At 44.9% G+C, this 23,242-nt stretch overlaps 1 protein-coding gene across 1 annotated transcript; it reads right to left on the bottom strand.

Annotated features, from left to right (window-relative positions):
- Positions 1-1,206: 1,206 nt before the first annotated feature.
- EBPL (EBP like) lies at positions 1,207-18,401 on the bottom strand. The gene is made up of 4 exons (XM_077811178.1): positions 18,128-18,401; positions 9,385-9,454; positions 7,247-7,385; positions 1,207-1,708 (listed from the first exon to the last, which is right to left on the bottom strand). The coding sequence occupies exons 1-4, from the start codon at positions 18,311-18,313 to the stop codon at positions 1,468-1,470; spliced, it is 636 nt and encodes a 211-aa protein (XP_077667304.1). The 5' UTR covers positions 18,314-18,401; the 3' UTR covers positions 1,207-1,467.
- Between the last annotated feature and the right edge of the window lie 4,841 nt (positions 18,402-23,242).

Genomic DNA, 23,242 nt, shown 5'->3' with positions numbered 1-23,242 from the left:
ACATACCGAGTAATAAAGAGCAATGTGGTCTAAAAGTAACTGACAAAACCCCACCATCTAATTTAAAAAGTATTGTAACTAAGAATGCCCAGTGGATTGATTTTTCTTTATCTGGGGCTAGTTCGTAACCCATTCTGCAGGCCTGCACGGGGAAGTACGGTGCCCCTTTACTCCACTGCATTGTCTACCTGCATTGCATGACAGGGGAAGCAGCTTCAGCAGAGCCACTGCACCAGCAACTTCAGATGGGCTCGCAAGGGTGGGGAGTGGACTGAGCTTTGGCTCCGCCTCCCTATAAGCCAGGCAGAACAGCTGCACTTGGGGTGATACACTGTCCTGCCTCAGCTTCCCGGCACATTGTGGAACACTGAAATAATACACTTCCCTTTCCATGGGGCTCATGGCAAAGTCCTCTATTATCCTCCTGTAAAGAGTGAGCCATATTCACCAATGTATAGATATCACACACTTTATTTCCTTCCCTGATAAGGAAAAAGAAAAGAAGGTAAAACTCTTCCATATACCCTCTGTAAAGCATATGGATTTTTCTGAACAAACTAAATGACTCATTTGTTTGTTATAAGCTGTTTGTTGCATCAAAGAATGCTGCTGCTTATCTAGTCTCCACAGTTTGTGAATTAATCTGTGAACATGAAACTGATGAAATCAAATAGAGGAAACATTTTCGGAATATAGTATAGGTAAAATTTCACCAGCACCTGAAATGTTTAATCCAAGGTAAAAATCATATACGCAGTCTCAACACCCAGAAGCAAATACATCCCTGGAGCCAGTCAGGTCTGTTTAAATTGTGAAATGGACATTTTTAGAGGGATGTGGGGAGGAGGAAAGGAAAGGCAGAGGGCATTTATCATAACCCTCTCCTGAGGCACAGATAAAGCAGCAAGTTCTCATTCAGATTTAATACCTTAAGTAGACAGATTGCATTACTAATACTTTTCCATATAAGTAAAAATTTGTTGCTAAGAGTCTTGACATATGAGAAACAATCTGCTACAGATATAAATGAAACTCTGAACTTTGATGATACTTGGAGATTGAAGGGTGAACAGGGCTGTGGAATCAGGTCTTAAAGCCAACTTGATTATTTCACTGCTTGCTTGCTTCAGGCAGTTAAAGGATTCCAGCGGGATAAAAACATTTTTATTTTGAGGAGGGAATAAAAGAAAAAGATCTGCACGCCACTTTGTTATAAAATATATTGTTTATTATTGTATGCAGTGTAATAATATGGCAAATGGTTTGAGTACTTTTATATACTTCATTATGTAAATTATTTTCCTCCTCTTAAGAAAGGATCAGCCTGAAATACAATGTCCTACAACAAAATTTACATGTGATCTACAAAGATGAACAGTTGATTGCGTCTCTGCAAAAATAATAATGCTGCTTACACTCACAATTTAAAATCTCTCAATTAATGGGGTTAATGAAGTGGTTTTATCTTCATCTAATCTTCTTTCTAGTATTTGATTTTTCACGATGCATTTGCTTAAGTCCTAACCAAGACTGCCACAATAAAAGTCCAGGTATCACTACCCATATGCCATTAAAAAATACCAAGTAGACCCACAGATAAAGCCAGTTACTGGTGTTTAGGTTAGGACTTCCAATGAGCCAGTCTGGGCAGAACGTCATCCAACCACCATATAATTCACAAACACACAATGTAATCTGTATGAAATGCCTGTAAAGAGGAATAAGAACAAACAATTAGGCAACTGCAATAAAAATTAGTGTTGTCCAGAAAACCAATTGTTTCACACATAATTTTCAATGTTTTGAAATGTATTTTAGTTCTGATGCAGAACAAAAACGAGACCTTTGAAGTTTTTTTCCCCAAAACAATCATGAAACCCACCCCAGAATAGCCAATAGTCTGGTGAATAGGGGACTCAGCTGGAACATGGGAGACACAAATTCAAGTCCTTGTTCCGAATTAGGTAGAGCAGGGACATGAACCTGGATCTCATCTCAGGTGAGTATCTTTTTCTGGAGTCTTTCTCCCCTGTTTTGACCAAAAATTCCATCCTAGACCTGAGAAACATTCTCTCTGAAATTTTTGTCAAACCCTATGTTTTTCCAAGAAATATTTTGGAGTCAACAAAACAGCATTTTTAATTGAAAAAAATTGTCAACAAACTTTTGGCCACTTTATGCTAGCACTTATATAATGCTTCACATTATAGAGATAGGGACCAAATATCTCAAAGAACCTCCAGTTACAGGTAACTAACCTCCATTTCTTCTTCGAGTGCTCGTCGCTATGCCCATGCCATGTGTGAGTGATTATTGCAATCCTTCTGTTTGCCAGACAGAGTCAGTCAAAGCACCAATATACTTTTTAACCTGTACAACTTAACCAGATAATTTTTTTGGTCTGCTAATCATTACAAGCAACGTTTATATTAAACTCACAGAGTTTACTAAGCCACCATCAGTGGATGAAATATGCTTAATCTACCAGTGCTGCTTAGGCCCCAGCTTCTAGCTATACTAAAGAACCACATTTAGATTCCATACAAAATAAAACTTTTTAACATGCCCTGGTAACAAGGTTCTCAACACTGTTGAATTTGTCGTGTAGACAGGACTGACTGTCTGGCAAACAGAAGTTTTGCAATAGTGCTATACCTAATTCAAGGTGCTTGTGTGTATATAAATATACATGAACCCATTATTTATTTTCTTATCCAAATAACTTTCAATCTGAGAAGACTAAGAAGAAAACGGAGGTTACTTACCTGTACCTGGAGGTTCTTCAAGATGTGTGATCCTTACCTGTATTCCACATGGGGGTAAGCATGCACTCCATGTGCCTGAGATGGGAAAATTGGCAAATAGCTTTCATTGGTCCACACCTGCGCCCTGGTCTTCCTTGTGCTCAGTATCAAAAGTGTAAGGGGAGGTGCAGACTGACCATTTCTCAAGTTCAGGAGTGGGCAAACTTTTTGGCCCTAGGGCCACATTGGGTACAGAAATTGTATGGAGGGCCAGGTAGGGAAGGCTAGGGGAGGCTATGCCTCCCAAAACAGCGAGGTGTGGCCTGGCCCCTGCCCCCATTCCAGCCCCCCGGAACTCCCACCCCCATCTAACCCCCCCTGCTCCCCACCCCTGACTGCCCCCTGGGACTCCTGCATCCTATCCAAACACCCCTGCTCTCTGCCCCCTGACCATCCCCCCGGGATGTCTGTTCCCTATCCAATCCCCCCTGCTCCCCAGTGCCTGACCACCCCCAGGACCCCTGCCCCTATCCAATCTCCCCTGCTCCCCACCCCCAGACCGCCCCCCCTCGGTCCCCCCAGGCCCCTACCAACCTTCCCTGCTCTCCCCGCCCCACGTTACCTGTGGGGTGAGGGAAAGGGAGGCTCAGTCCTTTCCCTGTGCATTTCCCCTGCTCATTTGGCTGCTCTCCCTGGCAGTCGGGCAGGGCTCGCTCCCTGTCTGGGCCTGACTGTTGTGGACAGGGGCCAAACATGCTGGAGGTGGAGGGGGGCCTTGGCTTGCTCTTCCCCTGTTTCCGGCAGCAGAGCCCAGGCCCCTTGACCACCCCCCCCCCCCAACTCCTCCTGCTCCTCGCCTCCCCCAACCCCGAACTCCCCCTGACCGTGCCACCCTGGAGCACCAGGTCTGGCCACACTATAGCCGTGCCACCCAGCTGGAGCTGCAGCCATTCTGTCCAGGTGCAGGGGGAACTGTGACTGTGAGGGAGGGAGGTAGGGAGCAGAAGAGGAGCAGAAGGGGAGGGGCCAGGGGTAGCCTTCTCTCCGCTCACCACACTGCTGGGAAGTTGGGCTGGCTCCTCTGCAAGCCTGTCCTGACCCTGCTCCCTGGCAGGAGCTCGGGGGCCAGAGGGAAGGGTCCTGTGGGCCGGATGTGGCCCGCGGGCTGTAGTTTGTCCCCCTCTGCTCTAGTTCCTTCTTTACCACAAATCCAGATGTGATGTGAAGCAGATGGGATGGAGGGCAGGTAGTGGAATACAAACAGATCAGGACCAAACACCTGTAACTGGAGGTTCGAAATAAGTAACCTCCATTTCTTCTTCTTCAAGCGCTGGTCCCTATGCGTATTCCACATGTGGCTGACTATGACTGGTAAGCAGTATTTAAACAGGAGGGAGGTGCAGGAATGTGGGCAGTACAGAGCTCTGTAATATCACTGTCCCAGTGGTTGCATCTGTGGAAGAGGCTTGGATTAAAGTGTAATCCTTTGTGAAGGTGTGGATGGAACACCCGGTAGGCGCCCTACAAATGTCCAGTATAGGTACTTCTCAAAGGGATGCCATTGAGGTTGCCTGTGGTCTAGTGGAAAGGGCCCTCATCCCATCTGGGGGAGGAAGCTGGACTAACTGATAGCGAAGATGATGCAGCCAAAGATCCACTTAGACAGCTTTTGAGCAGATAACGTTTGTTCCCATCATCACTCTGCTACAGGGATGAATAAGTCCAGGTGTTCTTCTAATTGGTTCTGTTCTTTGTAGGTAAAACCTAAAGCTCGTCTGACATGGAGGGGTAAAAAAAAAAAAAAGCCTCCTCTCCTCATTGGAAGCATCGGGTTTTGGAAAGAATACCAGTAAGTGAATTGATCGATTGATGTGAAAGTCGGAGACTACACCTCTGGGGTGAATTCTGGGCGAATGCAAAAGGAAACCTTTTCCTTATGGAATATGGTGTGTAGCGGGTTGGCCACGAGCGCTGCCAGTTCATTCACCTTCCTGTCTGACGTGACAGCGACAGGGAAGGCGACCTTCACAGACAGATGGAACATTGAGCACATAGCCAAGGGTTCAAAGGGTGTTCTGTAATTAGTAAGAGAACGAGATTGAGGTCCCATTGTGGCGTTGCATTACTGGCGGGAAGGTTCTAGAGAGACCCTTCAGGAATCTGGTTCTTATCAGGTGAGTAAAACTAAACTAGTCCTTTACCAGAGCGTGGAAGGCACTGATAGCTGCTAGGTGGACCTGAAGCAAGCTGATAGAAAGGCTCGATGTCTTGAGAGTGATAAGGTAGTCTGGAATAGCAGGAACACCTGCTGTGTCTGGAAAGAACTGGTTCGGTTGCATCCAGATAGAGAAATGCCTCCATGCAGCTAGATATATCTTCTGGTAGTGTCTTTTCTGGCATGGTTGAGAAGAGCTTGAATGACCTCTGAACATGAACACTTTAGATTTGACGCCCATCCAAATACCAGGCTATGAGGTCCATAGAGTCTGGATTGGAATGTCTTATCCCACTTTTCTCCTGAGTTAGCAGAAGTGGGAAGGATTGAATGCTGATGGGAGAGTGGGTTGACACTCTGAGGAGGTTCAGAACCAAACCAAATTTGTCTGGGCCACTTGGGTGCAATAAAAAAGAGTTATGTTTTCTCATGGCAAATTTTCCCCAGAACCTGAGGAGCAGTGGAATGGGAGAAAAGGCATACCTCAGATGTTCTGTTCATGATAGAAGTCCTGAGCTGGTACTGCTCTGGAGAGAAATAGGTTGTTCTTCTGGGAAGTGAACAGGTCCCAGGATGGCATTCCTCATTCAGTGAAGGTTTCATTTAGGACTGAACTGTGAATCTCCCACTCGTGATCTGTGGAGCAGTGTCTGCTGAGATTGTCTGCCAGAGAATTTTGTGCACTGGGGAAGTACATCACTGTGCCCCTTAGCCTAATGAGAGGCCGGAAACAATGAGTCCTTAGACTTTACAGACCTGGCCTCTGCTCCAGAGATAGTGCTCAGAGGGAAGCTGCTTGTAGATTGAGGCCGATGTACAGGAGGATCCTCCCAGCCTGGATCTCACTGGGGTCTCCTGGCTTTCTCCATGAGCTGCATCCTCAGCTGAAGCTCTCCTCCCTTTTGGGTTTGGGTAGGGAAGGAGCAGCAGAAGCTGAACTTGGCAAAGATGCGAGCCTCCCCAAGCAATAAAGACAGCGTGGATAGTTATTGCTGGCAGAGAAGGAACGTGGGCCAGAGATACGGTTCTTAAACTCCAGAACTCTGGGCACAGACCTTCTCCTGGGGGTAGAGAGGGGAGCGGGAAGGGTCCCTGAGATGGGGAAAAACTACTCTATAGTAACTAAAAAGCTACTAGAAAAGCACTAAAAACAGTAAAATTCTAAGAACTATTTACAATATGTTTACAGGTAAGATGATAAAGCTGCTTTGGACCCAGAGGATTCCAACTCAGGCCATGTGGTGGTGGGAAGGAACTGTGGAGGCCGTCAGGCCACACCTCACCTTACCTCATACCCTGGGTACTGAGCATGAGGAATGCCAGGGTACAGGAGTGGACCAACGGACACTACTTGCCAATTCTCCAGTCTCAGGAGCATGAAGTGCATGTGTACCCACATGTGGAATACACACAGGGACCAGCACCAGTTTCTGTGCTTGAAGACTCCAACGAGGGAAACGAAGAAAAACAAGACTGCACATACTCCAAACCAAAGTATAGTGAAACTAACTGACCTAGGTACCCATGCAGGAGGGGACAGTATTTGGGAATACTGGGTTTCCCTTCAAAAAGCAGATAGTCTCATCTTAGAACAGGGATCACTGACTTTCAGGCTACTATTAGCAGGTAGCTCCAAGGAACAGCTATGAATGGAGACACCGATAATATCAAGTAAGAACATAACTACCCACCCTTCATCTTTGTAGCTTAAGTTTTGGCACCTTCCTCTAGCTGTGTCCAGGTGGGACTAAAAGTAATCTCTTTTAAGACAGTACATTGTTTAAATGACACTATAATTAGGATCTCTTGATTGATCCGGGAGTCACAATTGCTGTCTGCATGTTCCTAGGGGTGAAAGATCCTCTGCTCTCAAGGAGGTATCAGGTGGAGATAGCTGTCCTGCAACCATCTCAAATCAGCAAAAGGGACTCATCTAGGGGCTGCAGGCTCTACCCTTGCAGGTGCTAAAGCATTGGAGTGGAGGCTCAGGTTATATAAAGTTAGTAGAACATGGTTGCCTACTGTTATAATTGTCCTTGAAATACTCGCTAGAAACAGATTAAGCAACTTCTTGCACAGCACACAAAGCTGCATAGTCAAATGTCATCTCTCATAATATTCTCCTGTGTCCCAGACTTCTGCAGCTTGAAGGCAGCCCAATAGCCCAAGTGTTACTTCAGATCCTAGTTTTCTACAATACACAATTTTTCCCAGCCAACATACTGATGCAAGAATCTATTCTATTCATGTACTTTGCACCAATTGTTGGATTTCTAACAGGACTTACCTGTAGTACTTATCTTTGATAATAGCATAAATGAGGATCAGAGCTAGAAGGCCATCCAAAACAACAGTTAGTATTTCCAGAGACACAATGGTTGGATCAGAATAAAGCCACCTTGCATCTGCTCTTCCATATTCTTTCCCTAAAAAATTTAACATAACAATTAATTCTATTACCGGTATAATCAATTCAAGAAGATAACTCCTTAGTCTGGGAGAACAGACAATATTGCTCCCCTGCACTGATGGAAGATTATGCGTAACATTTTCAAAAGCACCTAAGCACCCAATGGACTTAGGTGACTAAAAATTTTACTTTATGAAATGATGTTTGAGGTGAGCATCCAAGTGTTTCAGAAATGAGATTACCACTGTTTGTTTGCTCAAGTGATGGATTATATAGATTTCTTTCAAAGGAAATTTTTCCCTGAATGTACGCGTCCATGTTCATCAGGTAACTTCTATAGAGGAAAAAAACCTCACCGAAATCTAGAAAAAGACTTTACTTGTGCTGTCTTTATTCCTAAAGTACACATGAGGAAAATGAAAAAGCTTGTTAACCACTGGGGATAATTGTGGTTAGACAAATCCTGAAGATTTGTTTCTAGTACTCAGCTATTTCCCCCAACACCTTAAAATTAGTTTTATATTTTACAGCGCTCCAGCCAAATTCTGATTTCAGTTACACCTGCAGCCGTACTAGCTATATTAAATGAGGGAAGAATTGGACTCCTTTTCTAGTTTACATCCATAAGGAATCAACATTTAAATAAGACAGTAACTGCAAATGGACTGCACGCATTTGTCTACAGAGCCAGAGCCAGTTACCATAATTGACAGAGAAATAATTTCCCCTAGAGTTGAAGGGGCAGATTCTCTTATACTATGGTGATGAAGGCCACAGAAATACCTAGGTGGATAGATGCAGAAGTTTCTCATTAAAAAACTGTCCTAATGGAAAAGATATTCAATAAATAGGATTCAATATTTAATGATATAACACACTGGCATCGTGGAGGGAACAGAACAATCTTTAAAGAAACAAAAGTCAAGTCAGTCAAGCTGTCCTTGAGTGACAGTCTGTATTGAGTTAGAATGACAGAACAGTTCACTAATGCTGTTTGATATACAAGTTTGTGTTAGTTTCTGCAGTGCAAAGACAATTATTCAGTTTTATCAGTTCATGCTATAGTATGTTTATTAACAATGTGGACTGGTGTCTGCAAAAATAGCATTGCGGAGACACAACCATATTTGGGATTGTTTTGAAGTATAGTACAGATGCCCCAAGCATAAAGGGTTTTGAAAAGAAAATTGGCATAGTCCTGTCTGTCTCACCCTGAACTCCCATTCTAAGCCATGCATTTTGGGTGCACAAAGATGACAGGATCAGGCCGCTTATCAAAACAAAAGATTAAAAACAGAAGTTGTCATTTTGTTCTGTAGCCCTATTATGATATAAGGGTCACAGATGCTGCATTTTAACTAACAAGACTTCTTTACAGTAAGAACAAATATCAAGAAAATTAGATACATTAAGTTCCCAAAATGTCAGCTTTAGACTTCATCACAGAGGGAGCGGATGTGAAATCAGAATGATGTTGCTCTCTTCATTAAATTAACAGGCAATGAATCAGCCTAAACATTAGTCTCTTCAAGATGCTGCTCCAGCAGTGTGTTTTTAGCCACTCATATGTCATCACAAGCAGCATAAACTTACTGCAGAGGAAACTCAGAGGCTATGGTATAATCACATTAAACCTTAGCAATGCTGGTTTTTCCTCCTTACTTTCTCAAAGGCAGAGTGGTTGCTGGGTTTTGTTTTTGGAACAGATGATTTGGACTAAAGGGGACATTCCCCCAGACCGCCATCGGGACATAAAGTAAACCAAATGTTGGATATAAACTACCAGGAGATTCTGGTTCCTCAAAGCTTTCCCTACACATAAAAATAAACAATTGTTCTTCTTTGAGTGACTGTCCATATGAAATCCACTCTTACTGTGTATATGAAATTGGATTCTTTGGCTACCAATATCTGTTGGGGCCACATATGCACCCTACGGTTCCTTGTGCCACCACACCCAATACCCCTACACCTGACAAGTACTCCTGCCATCATTAAATGAAAATGATACTTACACAGAGAGGCAAATATGTTGTCTGACTCTGCCACTGTTCCTATTAAAGACAGGTACACAAAGGGGCCCTCCTAAGGGGGGAAAACAAGGCAGAAATATATTCTAATTTCACTGAAGCAAGACAACATTCATATTAGCACTCAGAATATGGTGTAGGACATTCTAGGAATGTCATAGATTAGATAAGGAAACTATTAATAAATATAGAAATCCGGTGTGTAAACACCTCAGCAATGCCACATACTGGACATGCCTTTCAATGCATTTTATACAATAATCAACCAGCATGCATTCAAGTAATCCTGTAGTGCCTGAGACCCCTCTGTTTAAAGAAATAGGACCATTTCGAGCTGTAAAGCATCAACTGTAGTATTTTAGGTCTACTCTCCACACTTCTTTTCCATTTCCCTCATATGCATAAGCCCCGTAGGCAAACACATTGTGGGTGTCCAACAAATTTGACATCAGAACCAAGACATTTAAACTTGCAAATTTCAACTGGCTACAAAACCCACTTTCTCAAGATCCAGAGTCAACTATAATATAATCGTGCACTTACATCACACCTTCAGTCAGAAAACATAAAAGTATTCCAGTATTCAGTTGGTGAGTGAAGGAAGAGAGCTCTGACAGGAGTGCAGTGGCACCAAAAGGAGGAGAGATGGTTAACTGTTAGCCAGGAATGTTTCATAGTAAGCCAGGAAAAGCTTGTAAGAAGACCAGTGATAGGGAAGTGAAAGGGAGTTGGAGAAAGGAAAGTTACAGAGCATAAGAACGTAAGAGAATCAAAGACTGTGACAGCAAAGAAAGACAAGCAGCCTCTGAAATCTCCCTGAAAATATAAAGTTGTTTTCAATTTTATCCTTGTACTAACAGCATGAAGGGTACGAACTACTACCTGACCTCACTCTAGTTACAATTTAAAAAAAGGTTACCCTATGAATAAATTCTAAGAATAATCAATTCTGGTGAGAGCTAAGTCCAGTGGTTAGGAGTAGTACCAATGTATTTATATAAAAAGCTCTGGAGTTGCGGGGGATCATACCGATGACTACAAGAACAGGGAACGCCATGTCAGCCCCTCTGGAGAGAACACCAATAAGAGACAAGAGGGAACAGTTCTGTCAAATGTGGCACTGGGCAAAGTTCCAGGTTGGCAGCCCTGCGGGATGAAGGTGTTTATTTCTGCTCAGAGCAGTACAGTCCAGGCACCAGAAGAGCAGGCTTCATTGCAGAGCTGTACCAGCATGCTGCAACCCTGTTCTGGAAGGATCACCTCTAGATAGCATAGGATAGTTCATTTATCTTCAATTATCTGATGAGGTGTTCATCTTTGTGATATCTGTCCACTAGGAACTGCAGTGAGACCAACAGTTCATTCTACATTCGGAAGGCACTGAACAACCTTCACGTGAGAACACCTTTAGGGAATTACAACCTGGGCTGGATTAAAGAAGGTTTTCTAGAGGTGAAAGAGTTCCTCATTAGGACTGTTTGAAACAAACAAACAAAAAAACATAAACACACATGGTTGCATCCTGGCAGATTTGGAAAAACGTACTGGATTTGTAACTCAGCCATGACAACGATGCACAATTTTCCATTCTGGGCCCTGGCCCCACCCTGACCTCCCAACCACTTTGCTCAGTATTCTTCCATCCTCTTGCAAGGAATGAGGAGCAGGGGGTTGGACTAGATGACCTCCTGAGGTCCCTTCCAACCCTGATATTCTATGACACCCAGTAGAGAGAGGCACAACTGCATCAGCAACTGTTCTTCATCCACCTGCTGCAAAGACAGAAAGGCAGGAAGAGAAAGTCACAGGGGCTGGCAAAAGAACAGGACATCACCATATCTAAGGCAAAGCAGCACTCTCGGACTCTCCATGCCCAATCTTCAGTCCATCCATATTGAACATAATAAGTAGGAAAGCAGCAAAGAGAAACCCGTGTACCCAACAGCAAAGACAAAAAACACGACATGTACAATATGGCTGAATTACTATTGAAAAAGCACAAAACTCTCATCATTCCACTCTCAGCTTTAACACAGGAGGGTTTGAGGGTTTTTTTTTTCTTTTTGCATAATTTGATTATATTTCAAATCTATCATTAAGTATGTTTTTGATGGACTCTCAGATAAGGTGCTCAGGTACTACAGTGATGGAGGCCATATAAATTCCTAGATTAGATTGTTTAATTTAGTCTTTATGATGAGAAATCCTGTCAGTAAAGTTCACAGACCTGGTCTTTAATTTCTGATGACATGGTAAAGCGCCCCTCGACCTGAGGTTCCTATTCTCAGGGACCCCTGTTTTTTAAATACAATTCTGTGCAGCAGCTGCATCTTCATTAGCAAAACTGAACAAGAACACAGAATAAACTGTATTTTAAAAAAGGAATCCAGAAAAACAGAGGGATAGGGTTGTAAGCGTTTTAAAGCAGATATTGGGCCAATTGCAAAAACTGATCAAGCAAACTGTTCTACTTAAAATGAAGCATTATTAGTCCCTTGTGCATATATTAGTAACCTATATCCCTGCCCCCCTAATATTTTTAAAACCCCCTTGGCTAAATATTTTTTTCTAATGATATGTTAGTGACATATTAGTATTGCTAAGTCACATAAGCCACACAAAACTCAAGCAGTAATAAAATTATGAGACCGGAAAAGGACAATAGTAGAATGGTTGGCTCACTGCTGGTACATCCCCTTGTTGATGGTTGCTCCAGTCCTGTGGTGATCTGCCTCTTCTCGCAACTTGGGCCTCTGGCCAGTTTGCATTTTAGTTCTACCCCTTCTGGGGTTATAGATAATCCTACAATAATCCTTACAAAAGGTCTTCAGCCCCATTGTCCTCACACCCTCCTCTCAGGGTTCGCAGTTGAGCTTATCCCCATCTCAGGGGCTGTCACCTCACCAGTAGCTGGTAGGGAAACCCTAGTCACCCCGCTACAGTGGGTTCCAGCCACTGTCTGTTCCGTCGAGCGACTCCCTTCTGCTGCCTCCCTGGACTTCTTCCTACCGTAGCCTGTCAGCAGGTCTCTTCCACAGCCTCTCTAAGTTCACCCTTTTTTCAGAGCCAGGACTCGCAAGGATCTCCCATAGAATCCCCTAATAAATCCCACTCCAAAAGTACAAACAAACCAACTTCTGCCCTCCTCAGGCTTGGCCTTTCATGTCTCAAATTTCCCTTGCTCTGTTCCTCCATCGAACATCTGCCAGGTCTCTCTCACCTGCCACACCTTACCCTTTTATCAGGGTTGCACACCACTGCAGCCTGCTCTACCTCCCATATTGCTCTGTGTCTCTCCTACCAGACTTCTCTACTTAGGGAAGGAGCCCAGGGCCAACTTTCTCCCTGGGCTTCATCCTTTACCCTCCTAACTTCTCCACTCTCTAGTTCCAGAGAGTTTCTCGCTACAGCCCCCTTCTGCTCCAGGCTCCCTTTCTTTATAGTCATCACCCAACTCCTTCTTCAGCTGGGCTTTAATTAATCCTCTAGGTGCAACAAGGTGGGTTAACTGGCCTTTGAGGCCCACATTAATCCCTTCAGAGGCAGCATGGTGTATATATCCCAACACAACAATGTCAGCCCATTGCCCACTTTGTCATCAGACCTCATTAAAACAAATCTAGCCGTTTCACTTGTGGTATATTTTATTTATATGCTGCAACTGGCACTCTTGGTGAAACAAAATCAATTAAAAAAATACCTGATCTCAATATTAAACTTCTAGTAACATTGAAAAATGACCTGCATTTTAAACACATGACCCTAGTGAACAGACTGATTTTCTGCTGGGAGAGATGAGGGAAGGAATTCAGGGCCTGTGCTACGATACAAGAAGACACAAGCTGCCATGATGTCATCGTTGGACATGACAGACAGACATACCATATGTCAAGGTTCCTCCCCCACTCTGAACTCTAGGGTACAGATGTGGGGACCTGCATGAAGAACCTCCTAAGCTTATCTTTACCAGCTTAGGTCAAAACTTCCCCAAGGTACAAAATATTCCACCCGTTGTCCTTGGATTGGCCGCTACCACCGCCAAACTAATACTGGTTACTGGGGAAGAGCTGTTTGGACGCGTCTTTCCCCCCAAAATACTTCCCAAAACCTTGCACCCCACTTCCTGGACAAGGTTTGGCAAAAAGCCTCACCAATTTGCCTAGGTGACTACAGACCCAGACCCTTGGATCTTAAGAACAATGAACAATCCTCCCAACACTTGCACCCCCCCTTTCCTGGGAAATGTTGGATAAAAAGCCTCACCAATTTGCATAGGTGACCACAGACCCAAACCCTTGGATCTGAGAACAATGAAAAAGGATTCAGTTTTCTTACAAGAAGACTTTTAATAAAAATAGAAGTAAATAGAAATAAAGAAATCCCCCCCTGTAAAATCAGGATGGTAGATATCTTACAGGGTAATTAGATTCAAAAACATAGAGAACCCCTCTAGGCAAAACCTTAAGTTACAAAAAAGATACACAGACAGAAATAGTTATTCTATTCAGCACAATTCTTTTCTCAGCCATTTAAAGAAATCATAATCTAACACATACCTAGCTAGATTACTTACTAAAAGTTCTAAGACTCCATTCCTGGTCTATCCCCGGCAGAAACCAGCATATAGACAGACACACAGACCCTTTGTTTCTCTCCCTCCTCCCAGCTTTTGAAAGTATCTTGTCTCCTCATTGGTCATTTTGGTCAGGTGCCAGCGAGGTTACCTTTAGCTTCTTAACCCTTTACAGGTGAGAGGAGCTTTCCCCTGGCCAGGAGGGATTTCAAAGGGGTTTACCCTTCCCTTTATATTTATGACATCATACAAGAAGACAGGTGGCTTCTCATAGCAGCAGTTTGCTTAAGCATCACATCAGCCAGGATCCAGGCCATATATATCAAATATTTTACTTACCATTCCTGCCAATGCATCTCACACAGTACTGTCTCCATTCGGACAAAATGGGTAAGGATGCTGATTGTGTGCCATCCAAAGATTTAATTTGCTGCAGCTGTTAAGGACTGTCACTATGTGACAGGACTGAACTGAGAAGCAGCGATCACTATGAAGACCCAATCGATCGTATTTATCTTTAGGTTTTTATTTGAATGTTGATAAGCTCAACCCCTATTGGCAGCTGATGAAACAGTCCAAGAAGGTGGAGAGGCTCTGAGGGGGCACAAGAAAGAGGAATGAGGGGAAGGGAATGAGATGATTCAAGGGATTACGAATGAAATAGGGAACCTTTCATCTGTAAGCCCTTGGTTTGACTCTAACCTGGTCAGCAAGGAAGTTATTACAAATCAGTTTGCTGTTTGGAGGTCTACAGGGAATGAGCAAGGAACCTTAATCTGTTACCTACCCCAAAAACCATCAAAAATTACACCTGCAGCAGAGGTGCCAAGCACTGAATGAGCATGAAAACTTTTGCACACATAAAAGCAGTCCTTTTAGGGAATAGGGTTCGCAGGGAAGGAATGCTTTTAGACACACCCCACGCTGCAGTGTGTCAACAGCATTACAGCAGTAACCTGGGCAGCTTTTTGCCGTCTGTGTCTTGCTAGGAGGTTCTGACCTGTCCTTTTGGATGCAGACTTTGTAACAGTTATCTAGGCTTTTGCTACCTCCAGACTAGACTATTGCACTGTGCTTTGTGTGGAGCTACACTTGGAAACCATTTGGAGACTGAAACAGGTTCAAAACGCAGCAGCTCACGTACTGAATGGGATATCAGACTGGGAGCATGACACCAGTGTTCCAGGATCTGTGTTGGCTGCCAATTGGCCTCTTTGTGAAGTTTAAGATGTTGGTTATGACTCACAAAGCTCTACGTGGTGGGACTGGCCTATCCAAGGGATCGCCTCTCTCCCTCTGCTGTGCCATCACAGCTGCTGTCAGGAGAGGCACTCAAGCTGAGATCTCCTTTGTTATAACAGTTGGGGAGGCTGGAAGGGTATTGTCTGTGAGGGCTCCAGGACTCTGGAACTTGCTCCTCACCTTGGTCCCAACAAGCCCAAATTTGATGACTTTTTGGTTATATAGCAAGAGACATCTGTTTGGGGTTTTTGAGAGGGCTGAAGATATGGTTCCTAGACAATGAAGGGATAGAAAAGAGTTTCTGTCGGTGACATAATGCGATCCTGGGATGCATAAACAGGGAAATCTCAAGTAGGGGTAGAGAGGTTATTTTACCTTTGTATTTAGCACGGGTGTGATCACTGCCGGAATAGCATGTCCAGTTCTGGTGCCCACAATTCAAGAAGGAAGCTGATAAACTGGAGAGCGTTCAGAGAAGAGCCACAAGAAGGATTACAAAACATGCCCTATAGCAATAGACTCAAAGAACTCAATCTGTTTAGGTTAACAAAGAGATGGTTAAAGGGTGACTTGATTACAGTCTGTAAGTATCTTCATGGGGAACAAATATATAATAATAGGCTCTTCAATCTATTAGGGAAAGGTATAACATGATCCAATGGCTGGAAGTTTAAGATAGACAAATTCGAACTAGAAATAAGGCATACATTTGTAATAGTGAGAGTAATTAACCATAGGAACCATTTACCAAAGGTCATGGTGGATTCTCCATCACTGACCATTTTTAAATGTATGTATCTTCTAAAAGATATGCTCTAGGGTTTATTTTGGGAAAATTTTATGGCCTGTGTTATACAGGAGGTCAGACTAGATGATCACCATGGTCCCTTCTGGCCTTGGAATTTCTGAATCTATATTCACAACAACTGCCTCCCCAAGCAGAAATTTCTATAACCCCAAAAAAGGAGGGAGAGAGAGAGAGATTCTATGAAAGTCACTAGGGACTATGTTATTGCCAATCTAATTAATGTGGAAAGCAGTTAGATACCTAGAAAACATAGCCTAGATCAGGCTAGGTGGAACTCAGAGAAGACTGCCAGCTTCCACTTACTACCTCTTCCACGCAGTAGTTCAGCCCTGAGCAAAAGGAAGGAAGGGATGGGAGCCAACATCATCAGGTTGTGGGGAAGAAAGGAGAGGGGCAGAGCAGTGCCCAATCTCATGGTCCGCAGTACAGGTTGTAGGGGATCACTGAAAGACGCAGTGCAGGCTTACATAAACAAACATTCTTCTGATGTTTATGTCCCATGTGCTTGCTCATAATTTGAACCTAGTTGACAGTGATGGATAACATTCCTCAGAAATTGCTCCATCATTACAATCTGTGCATTTCCTCACCATGTCACTAGCAAATCTGAAAGGAGCGTGTTGTCATGAGATCAAAGCCACTTTCTGGAACTAGTAGGATGGCAGGTGGAGTTCTGTGAAAGCAACTGACTGTCAGCTGAAAAGTTTTCAGGATGCTTTGTTAAAGATGTGTAAAATATTGATATCAACCAAGTCTGAACTCTGTATAAAATCTGTCCACAGTATTAAATGGAGCGCTGCCCTGCACATTCACAGCTTGATTTTCAAAGGTGATGAGCAACTTCAGCTCCCACTGAAGTCAGCGAGACTTTTGAAAATCAGGACATAATTATGTGCTATGGGCAAGATGCATTTGTTGAAGTGACCCATCACCCGTAAGATATTGCCCAGTGCTTGGATTCATGGGTCTGTCTCAGGACTTAGTGATGCAAGTCATGATGTGCTGCAGAAGCGCAAAGAAACTGATTGCATGTGTTGTGGTTGATGTCCCAGACGTGATAAAAGAGCTGAATATAACATTTTGATTTCCTGAGACAAGTGAAAGGCTGTTTGATTACAAAGGACATACGTGGTCCAAATCTCAAACACACAGTGATTTTTCCAGTGCTTGGCCGGATACAAGAACTAGTTTCACTTAAATGTTTTCAGCTACCCTCTAAATTTCAGCAAGAGTTAAGATTTCTCTGTAACATCAAGTGAAGCAGTAATCTTTCTGTGGATGAACTGGGAGAAAAACTGAGTTTTCACTAAGTTCTTCTAATCAATTAAACAAATAATTCTGACTTTGACTTGAAACTGACAGAGCATCTACAAAGCCCTAAGATGATGACACAGCCTACAAGTTCCACCACCATTCGGTGGTCTTAATTTTCTTGTGAAAAAAAGATTGCAGCAGGTTTTCCCCCCACACGCCTGTCCGGTACAGCTTGCCCAGTGGGCACATTGACTTGGCTTCTGAAGTATTTAAAAATGTAAAACTGATCAAATCCTACCAGAAGCCTCAGTGACTCAAGAGGCTGAGGACTTGTAAGACCAGCAGCAAACCATGATGCCTCCAAACTCTTGCCCAGGGTAGTCAGATTTATAGGGCCATGGCCACTAATAAAATAGGAACCAGCCCTCTGACAGCTGGAGTTACTGCCTGTGTCTGCGGCCGCTGAAATATTGAACGCCCAGTACTGAGCCGTAATAGTGCGAGGCAGCGTCTGCGCCAGGAGAGTAGTTTGCCCATGACGCGGAGACATGGGGGTGCATTTACCACGCGGGGGGCAGTTGTGTTTTGTTTCGGGGGGGGGGGAAGGGGGAGAGTGCTTCTGGCAACTGCCTCAGGCTGGGTCTGGTTCATACCCGCCTGTGTTGGGCTGAGCTAGGGAAGCCGCGTCCCCCCCATTCCTCACCGCGGCGCCCCCTTTTCTGACCAGCCCCATGCCCCAGAACAGCCCCCCTTCCTCTCCCGCAGCACCAGCTCCCGCTACCCCACTGTGGGCCCGGCCATTCCCCGAGCCTTGCCCCGCGCGGGCTGCCCCCGGCCCGGGCCGCACTCACCAGCGTGCAATGCACCAGCACGTCGTAGCAGAGCCAGCCCAGCACCCAGCGATCCGCCGGGGGGCAGCGCCCGCCCAGCCTCCGGCCCAGCGCCCAGGCCAGGCCCAGCTGCAGCGCACACACCGCCAACGAGCCCGCCGCCGCCGCGCTGAGCAGCGGGGGAGCTGCGGCCCCGCGCCCGGCCATGCCGCGCTCACCACGGCAGCGGCTGCCACCCCCGCCTCCACCCCACGCGGCCGGCGGCCCAGCCCACAGAGCGGCCACCGCCAGGGCCGGGGGCGGGGCCGGGCCACCCTGCGGCAGCCCCGGGCACGCGGGGAGGGGGCACTGCCAGCCTGTAGGAGGCCCGGGCACAGAGAGGCGGGGAGGCACCGCCAGCCACTGTTCCCTCTCAGCTGTGGCCTGCACACAGATCCTAACCCCCCCCCCGCACATGATGAAACACCGCATGCACAAAAATTTGCACAGAAGAATTTTTTCGCGCACACGGCCTGTCAAAAATTGGCGGGAATATTGCTGCCAGCCTGCGGCAGCCCCTGGCACAGAGAGACAGGCACGGCCAGCCTGCAGCAGCCCGAGGCACAGAGAAGCAGGGGGAAATCACCGTGACCTTGTGTCAGCCTTGGGCAGAGAGAGACAGATGGTGGGGAGGGTGTTGGGGTTATGGGCACCCACCAGCTGCCTTGGGCAGGAAGGTGGCTCTGGGGCATCACTGTCTGCAGGAAGGCTCATACAGTTTGCGTTTGGTAATGTCAAACTCAACCATAAAGAAAAAAGAAGTCACAGGGGCCCTAGAACGCAGCGTTCTATTTGGGGAGTTGAAAAAGGACAACGTGTGGTGATAGAGACTGTCAGACTGTCACGGTGGCCATGCCTAACTGAGGCTGCTATGCTGTGGCAGAGCAAACGGGGCCGTGACAATCAGAGGCTAAAAGGACTCTTCTCCCACTGTCTGGAATACAAGCTTTAGACGGAGCTTGTCTCTGACCAGAAATTGCACTACACAGGCCATAGAATTTTCTCCAGCCATTCCTGTCTTGAGCCCAGTACCTTGTGATTGAGCTAGTATGTTTCTTTTAGGATAGCCACTCTAACTAAACACAGGAATTTCCACACTCGATCACACCCAAAGTCTATTTTGTCCAGTATCCTGTCTCCAGTAGTACCAGATGTTTTCAAGTGAACAAAACTCACTTCACCTCAGGGCAAGTTTCATTTTATAGGTACCTTCTGTGTCATAATCCTACTAGCTCTTCATCTGTATCTAATTAATTGTTCAGACGTTTGCCATCAACTTATGCTTCTATTTTCCATTAACCAAATAGAAAGACAATGTGATTGCATGTTAACTAGGTATTCCAGTTCAGCTTGTGGTAGACCAAAAGAGTAATATAAATGCTTTAGACTTAGGGCCCAATATTTATTTTAGTGCAGGAAAATATTCTAATTTTTATATTTGATACATTGCCATTTAATTGTTAGTTATTTTTTTCACTTGGCTATTGATGCTCCTGAGTTCATCTGCAACATCCTTACCTTGTCCACTTTTAAGTCCTCATTAAAGACCCACTCCTGCCATACTGCTTAAAGTGAATCTAGTTGTATATAATTTGCCTGGTTTTGTTCCCCCTTTCCCAACCTCCCTCTCTGTGTGTCTGTCCTTAGATTGTGAGCTCCTCAGAGCAGGGTCCATGAGAGTTTAGAAAGCTCCTTTCACATAGCCAGCATTAAGTAAATAAGGTGATTTGAGAGACTTTCCCCTAGTGTCACTGAGGGCAGAGGCCTTGCCTATCAGGGTACCAGAGCCCTTTCAAGCCATTTTAGTAGGAGACAAATTTAGAGCAGAGGGTGGTCCTAAAGGAGTTACACTGCCATCAAAAGCAGTTTTCCAAATGCAAGAATACAGTATAGAAGTTTTATGAGGTGTCATTAATCCTGGAATTAAAATCCCATTAGTTAATTTCTCACACCATGCCTTCATCAAGATAGAGGACCTGGCAATGCAATTAAATTAGAAGGAACCATATTTGTCTACTAACTTGGATGTGGAAACACAAGGCACAAAGGGCCAAACAGTAGTATACTGTGGTGTTGGCCTTATCTGCTCAAGTCTTGTAAATCCTAGTGTAAAGGAATGGCCCAGTGGGAAAATATGTACAAGTTGACCATGGTTCCAGCCTTTAGTCCCCTATGTACTACCATAGCTATTGCAAAAAGCTGAAGCATCTGGCATTCAACATAGATACCAACTAGGCCTGAAGAGGGATGGCTCCAGCTGGATGTCAGGGCCAGGATCAACAAGTAAAGGGGAACTCCCTTGGGAGAACTGTGTAGCAGCCCAGACTACATGCAGGGTGATTTGCTGTACCCTGTTCTATATCAATTCATATACCACTTTCATTACTATTGCGCATATTACAGTAGTGTAACTAGGACCACAATTAACATCTGTCACACAAGAGTCATTCTCATCCTTTCTGCAGGGGGAGGGCTGTAAGTGCATCATAGTGTGGTTTTGCTTTGGTAGTTTTTTTTAAATATACACACAGTTATGTGGGGGTTAGAGAAGGCAGGCTAAAGAAACATACCTTGTACTTGGAGTGGGAGGTGGTGAAATTTGTGACAATTCTTAGTTCCTGTGGGAGTTCATTCCAGTGTCTCAAACCAACCCGTGAGAAAAAAGTGTCTGACCTAGATGAGCTTTACCCATGTGGTAAAAGTTCCCTTGTGCCTGAGAAGCAGACTTGACAACCATGATTCTTCATCCCAGAGCTAAGCAATCTTGTAGGCACTTGGCGCCGCACCACGCAGCAGCTTAAAGGTAAGAAACAAGACCTTGAACTTGACCTGCTATTTCATGGGAAGCCAAGGTAGAGAGTGACAGAAATGTTTGATGGGCTTGTGATAAACCTGGGTTGGTGATGAAAGATGTAGTAGGTTTTTTTGTTTCAGAATAGCAGCCTGTTAGTCTGTATCCGCAAAAAGAAAAGGAGGACTTGTGGCACCTTGGAGACTAACAAAATTTATTTGAGCATAAGCTTTCGTGAGCGACAGCTCACTTCATCGTTTTTTTGTGCCACTTGGGAGTTTTCTAAGGCCGATGACTTCATGACCAGGTAGTCATGGTACTTCATGACTGCTGTAGTCCAACTGGGAGGCGACAAGAGCCTGAATAACTGGGGCTGTTAACTGTCCATGATTGGATGGAGTCTCTTAGCCTGCCAGAGATGAGAAGCACTAAACTCTTAGTGAGAGGCTAGTATCAGCAAGGAATCCAGGAAGCCCTAAACTATGGATTGAATTTCCCAATTTGGGGGTATGCATCTTTAACCAAAGGAGGCTGCGCCATGGCTCCAAATTCTTCCCAGGTAAAAACGAAATTATTCCTCCTACGGATTAGGATTCAGCTCACATCCATATTTCTTCAGCTAAACCACCAATTGGGGTATTGGCCAGACTAAAACTGCTTTGCAGATCAGGAAATCCCTGAACAATAATCTCAATACCTGAGTTCCAGCTTGTTGCAATGTATCTCATACCTTCATCCCAGCAGACCGGTTGTGTGGTCACCATGTGCCAGGCAGGTTTTAAGAGACCAACCAATCGCATGCTGTGGCCCACCTCCCCAGCCCCCAAAAAAGTGTCTTTCCCATAGAGAGAACCAGAAAGATTTACTTAGGGCTAAAGATACCTCGACTCTCGAGTTCTTTAGAAAGGGGTGTAGGGTGACAAACCTAGAACACTACCTCAAGGCCAGGCACTCCAATAGCTCAAGCCCTGATTGGGCAAGGCTGGCATTAGAGTCATACAGGTTTGATCTTTGCTACTCTCAGTTGGAGTCAGACTGCTCTCATTGTCAAGAAGCAGATTCCCAACTTAGCTAAGTTCTGTGGAGGGTGGTCAACAAAAGCCAACTATGGTGAAAGGCTGCTAGCATACACAATTACCATCAGTACTCTCAGAAGAGAGGATCCTCTGTAGGTCATCACCCAAAGTATTACTAATATTTCCTCGTTTTCATAAATATTCTACTATGATCATTAGTTTTGTGGAAATATGGGGAGCTTAGTGTAGGATAAATGGGAGGATAATATACTGTAGCAACAGCTACATGGGCGGCAGCACAGGCAAGCCACCCACATACAATCCTGTCCAACCCCATGGTATGTACTCAGGCAACTACCCCAGCCACTGACTGTACAACAGCTACACTACTAGTTTCAGGCAGTAGCTTGAGCCAAATTAGCGTGTGTATAGCTACCCGAACTAGGAATTATACCTTCCAGCCGTGCCGTGGGCACACTATTTGTCCACCCTCCCCAGGCTTCAGTTTTCCTATCCCTAGTATCTCATACATAAGCTAGTTGCTCCTCAGCAGTTACAGCATTTTCCTACCCCTGTTGGCTACTTAGCATTCCCTCCTCCCCAAGCTCATTCAGAGGAAGTGAAATGAGTTGATGGCGAAGAGGTCTTTGATTGGCTGGCACAGAAGGGTAGAGCCTTGAACACCAATGCCGACAATGGCAGCAGGCCAAAATCCAGAGAGCAAAGCAGGGAGCTAGAGCAGAAAGCCAGAAGATAGAGAGGCGGGGGTGTAATACCCCTCATCTCCTGAGGTAAAAACTAACTCTTGTTGCCATCCCATTCCCTGCCCTCCCCCCCAAATCCAATCACTGTGGAGCTCTTCCCCCATCTTTCCTCCAACCTCCCACAGAACACTCAATTGTGAGGCAAGCAAGCCAGTACTGCTTGAGATTGCAGAGTACTTCACCACCTCTGTAAATGGTGCAGCCAAAGAACTGTGGAGGGAGAAGGAGGAAATTATCTCCAACCATAATCCTAATTTCAACCCCCACACCTATCCTAGCAATACCCAGCAGCCCTACACCCAGTCCCTACATCCTACAGCACCCAGAAAACTTCCTAGTCATTCCAGGGACCCAATCCTAGAATATGGTGGATCATGAGACGACTGCCACTCTGTAGGTTTCAAGCCAAAAGAGTTAAGAACTCCTTGAATAGGTGAGTCTGGGTCCTCATTTTCTGGAAAAACAACAAAAAAAAAAACCCCAAACAGACTCATACTCACCGTGGTTTGAGGGATTCCAGCTAGCA

Source organism: Eretmochelys imbricata, chromosome 1, assembly GCF_965152235.1.
Source record: "Eretmochelys imbricata isolate rEreImb1 chromosome 1, rEreImb1.hap1, whole genome shotgun sequence".
NCBI classification, from domain to species: domain Eukaryota; kingdom Metazoa; phylum Chordata; order Testudines; family Cheloniidae; genus Eretmochelys; species Eretmochelys imbricata.
This window is presented reverse-complemented; position numbering and strand designations above follow the sequence as displayed.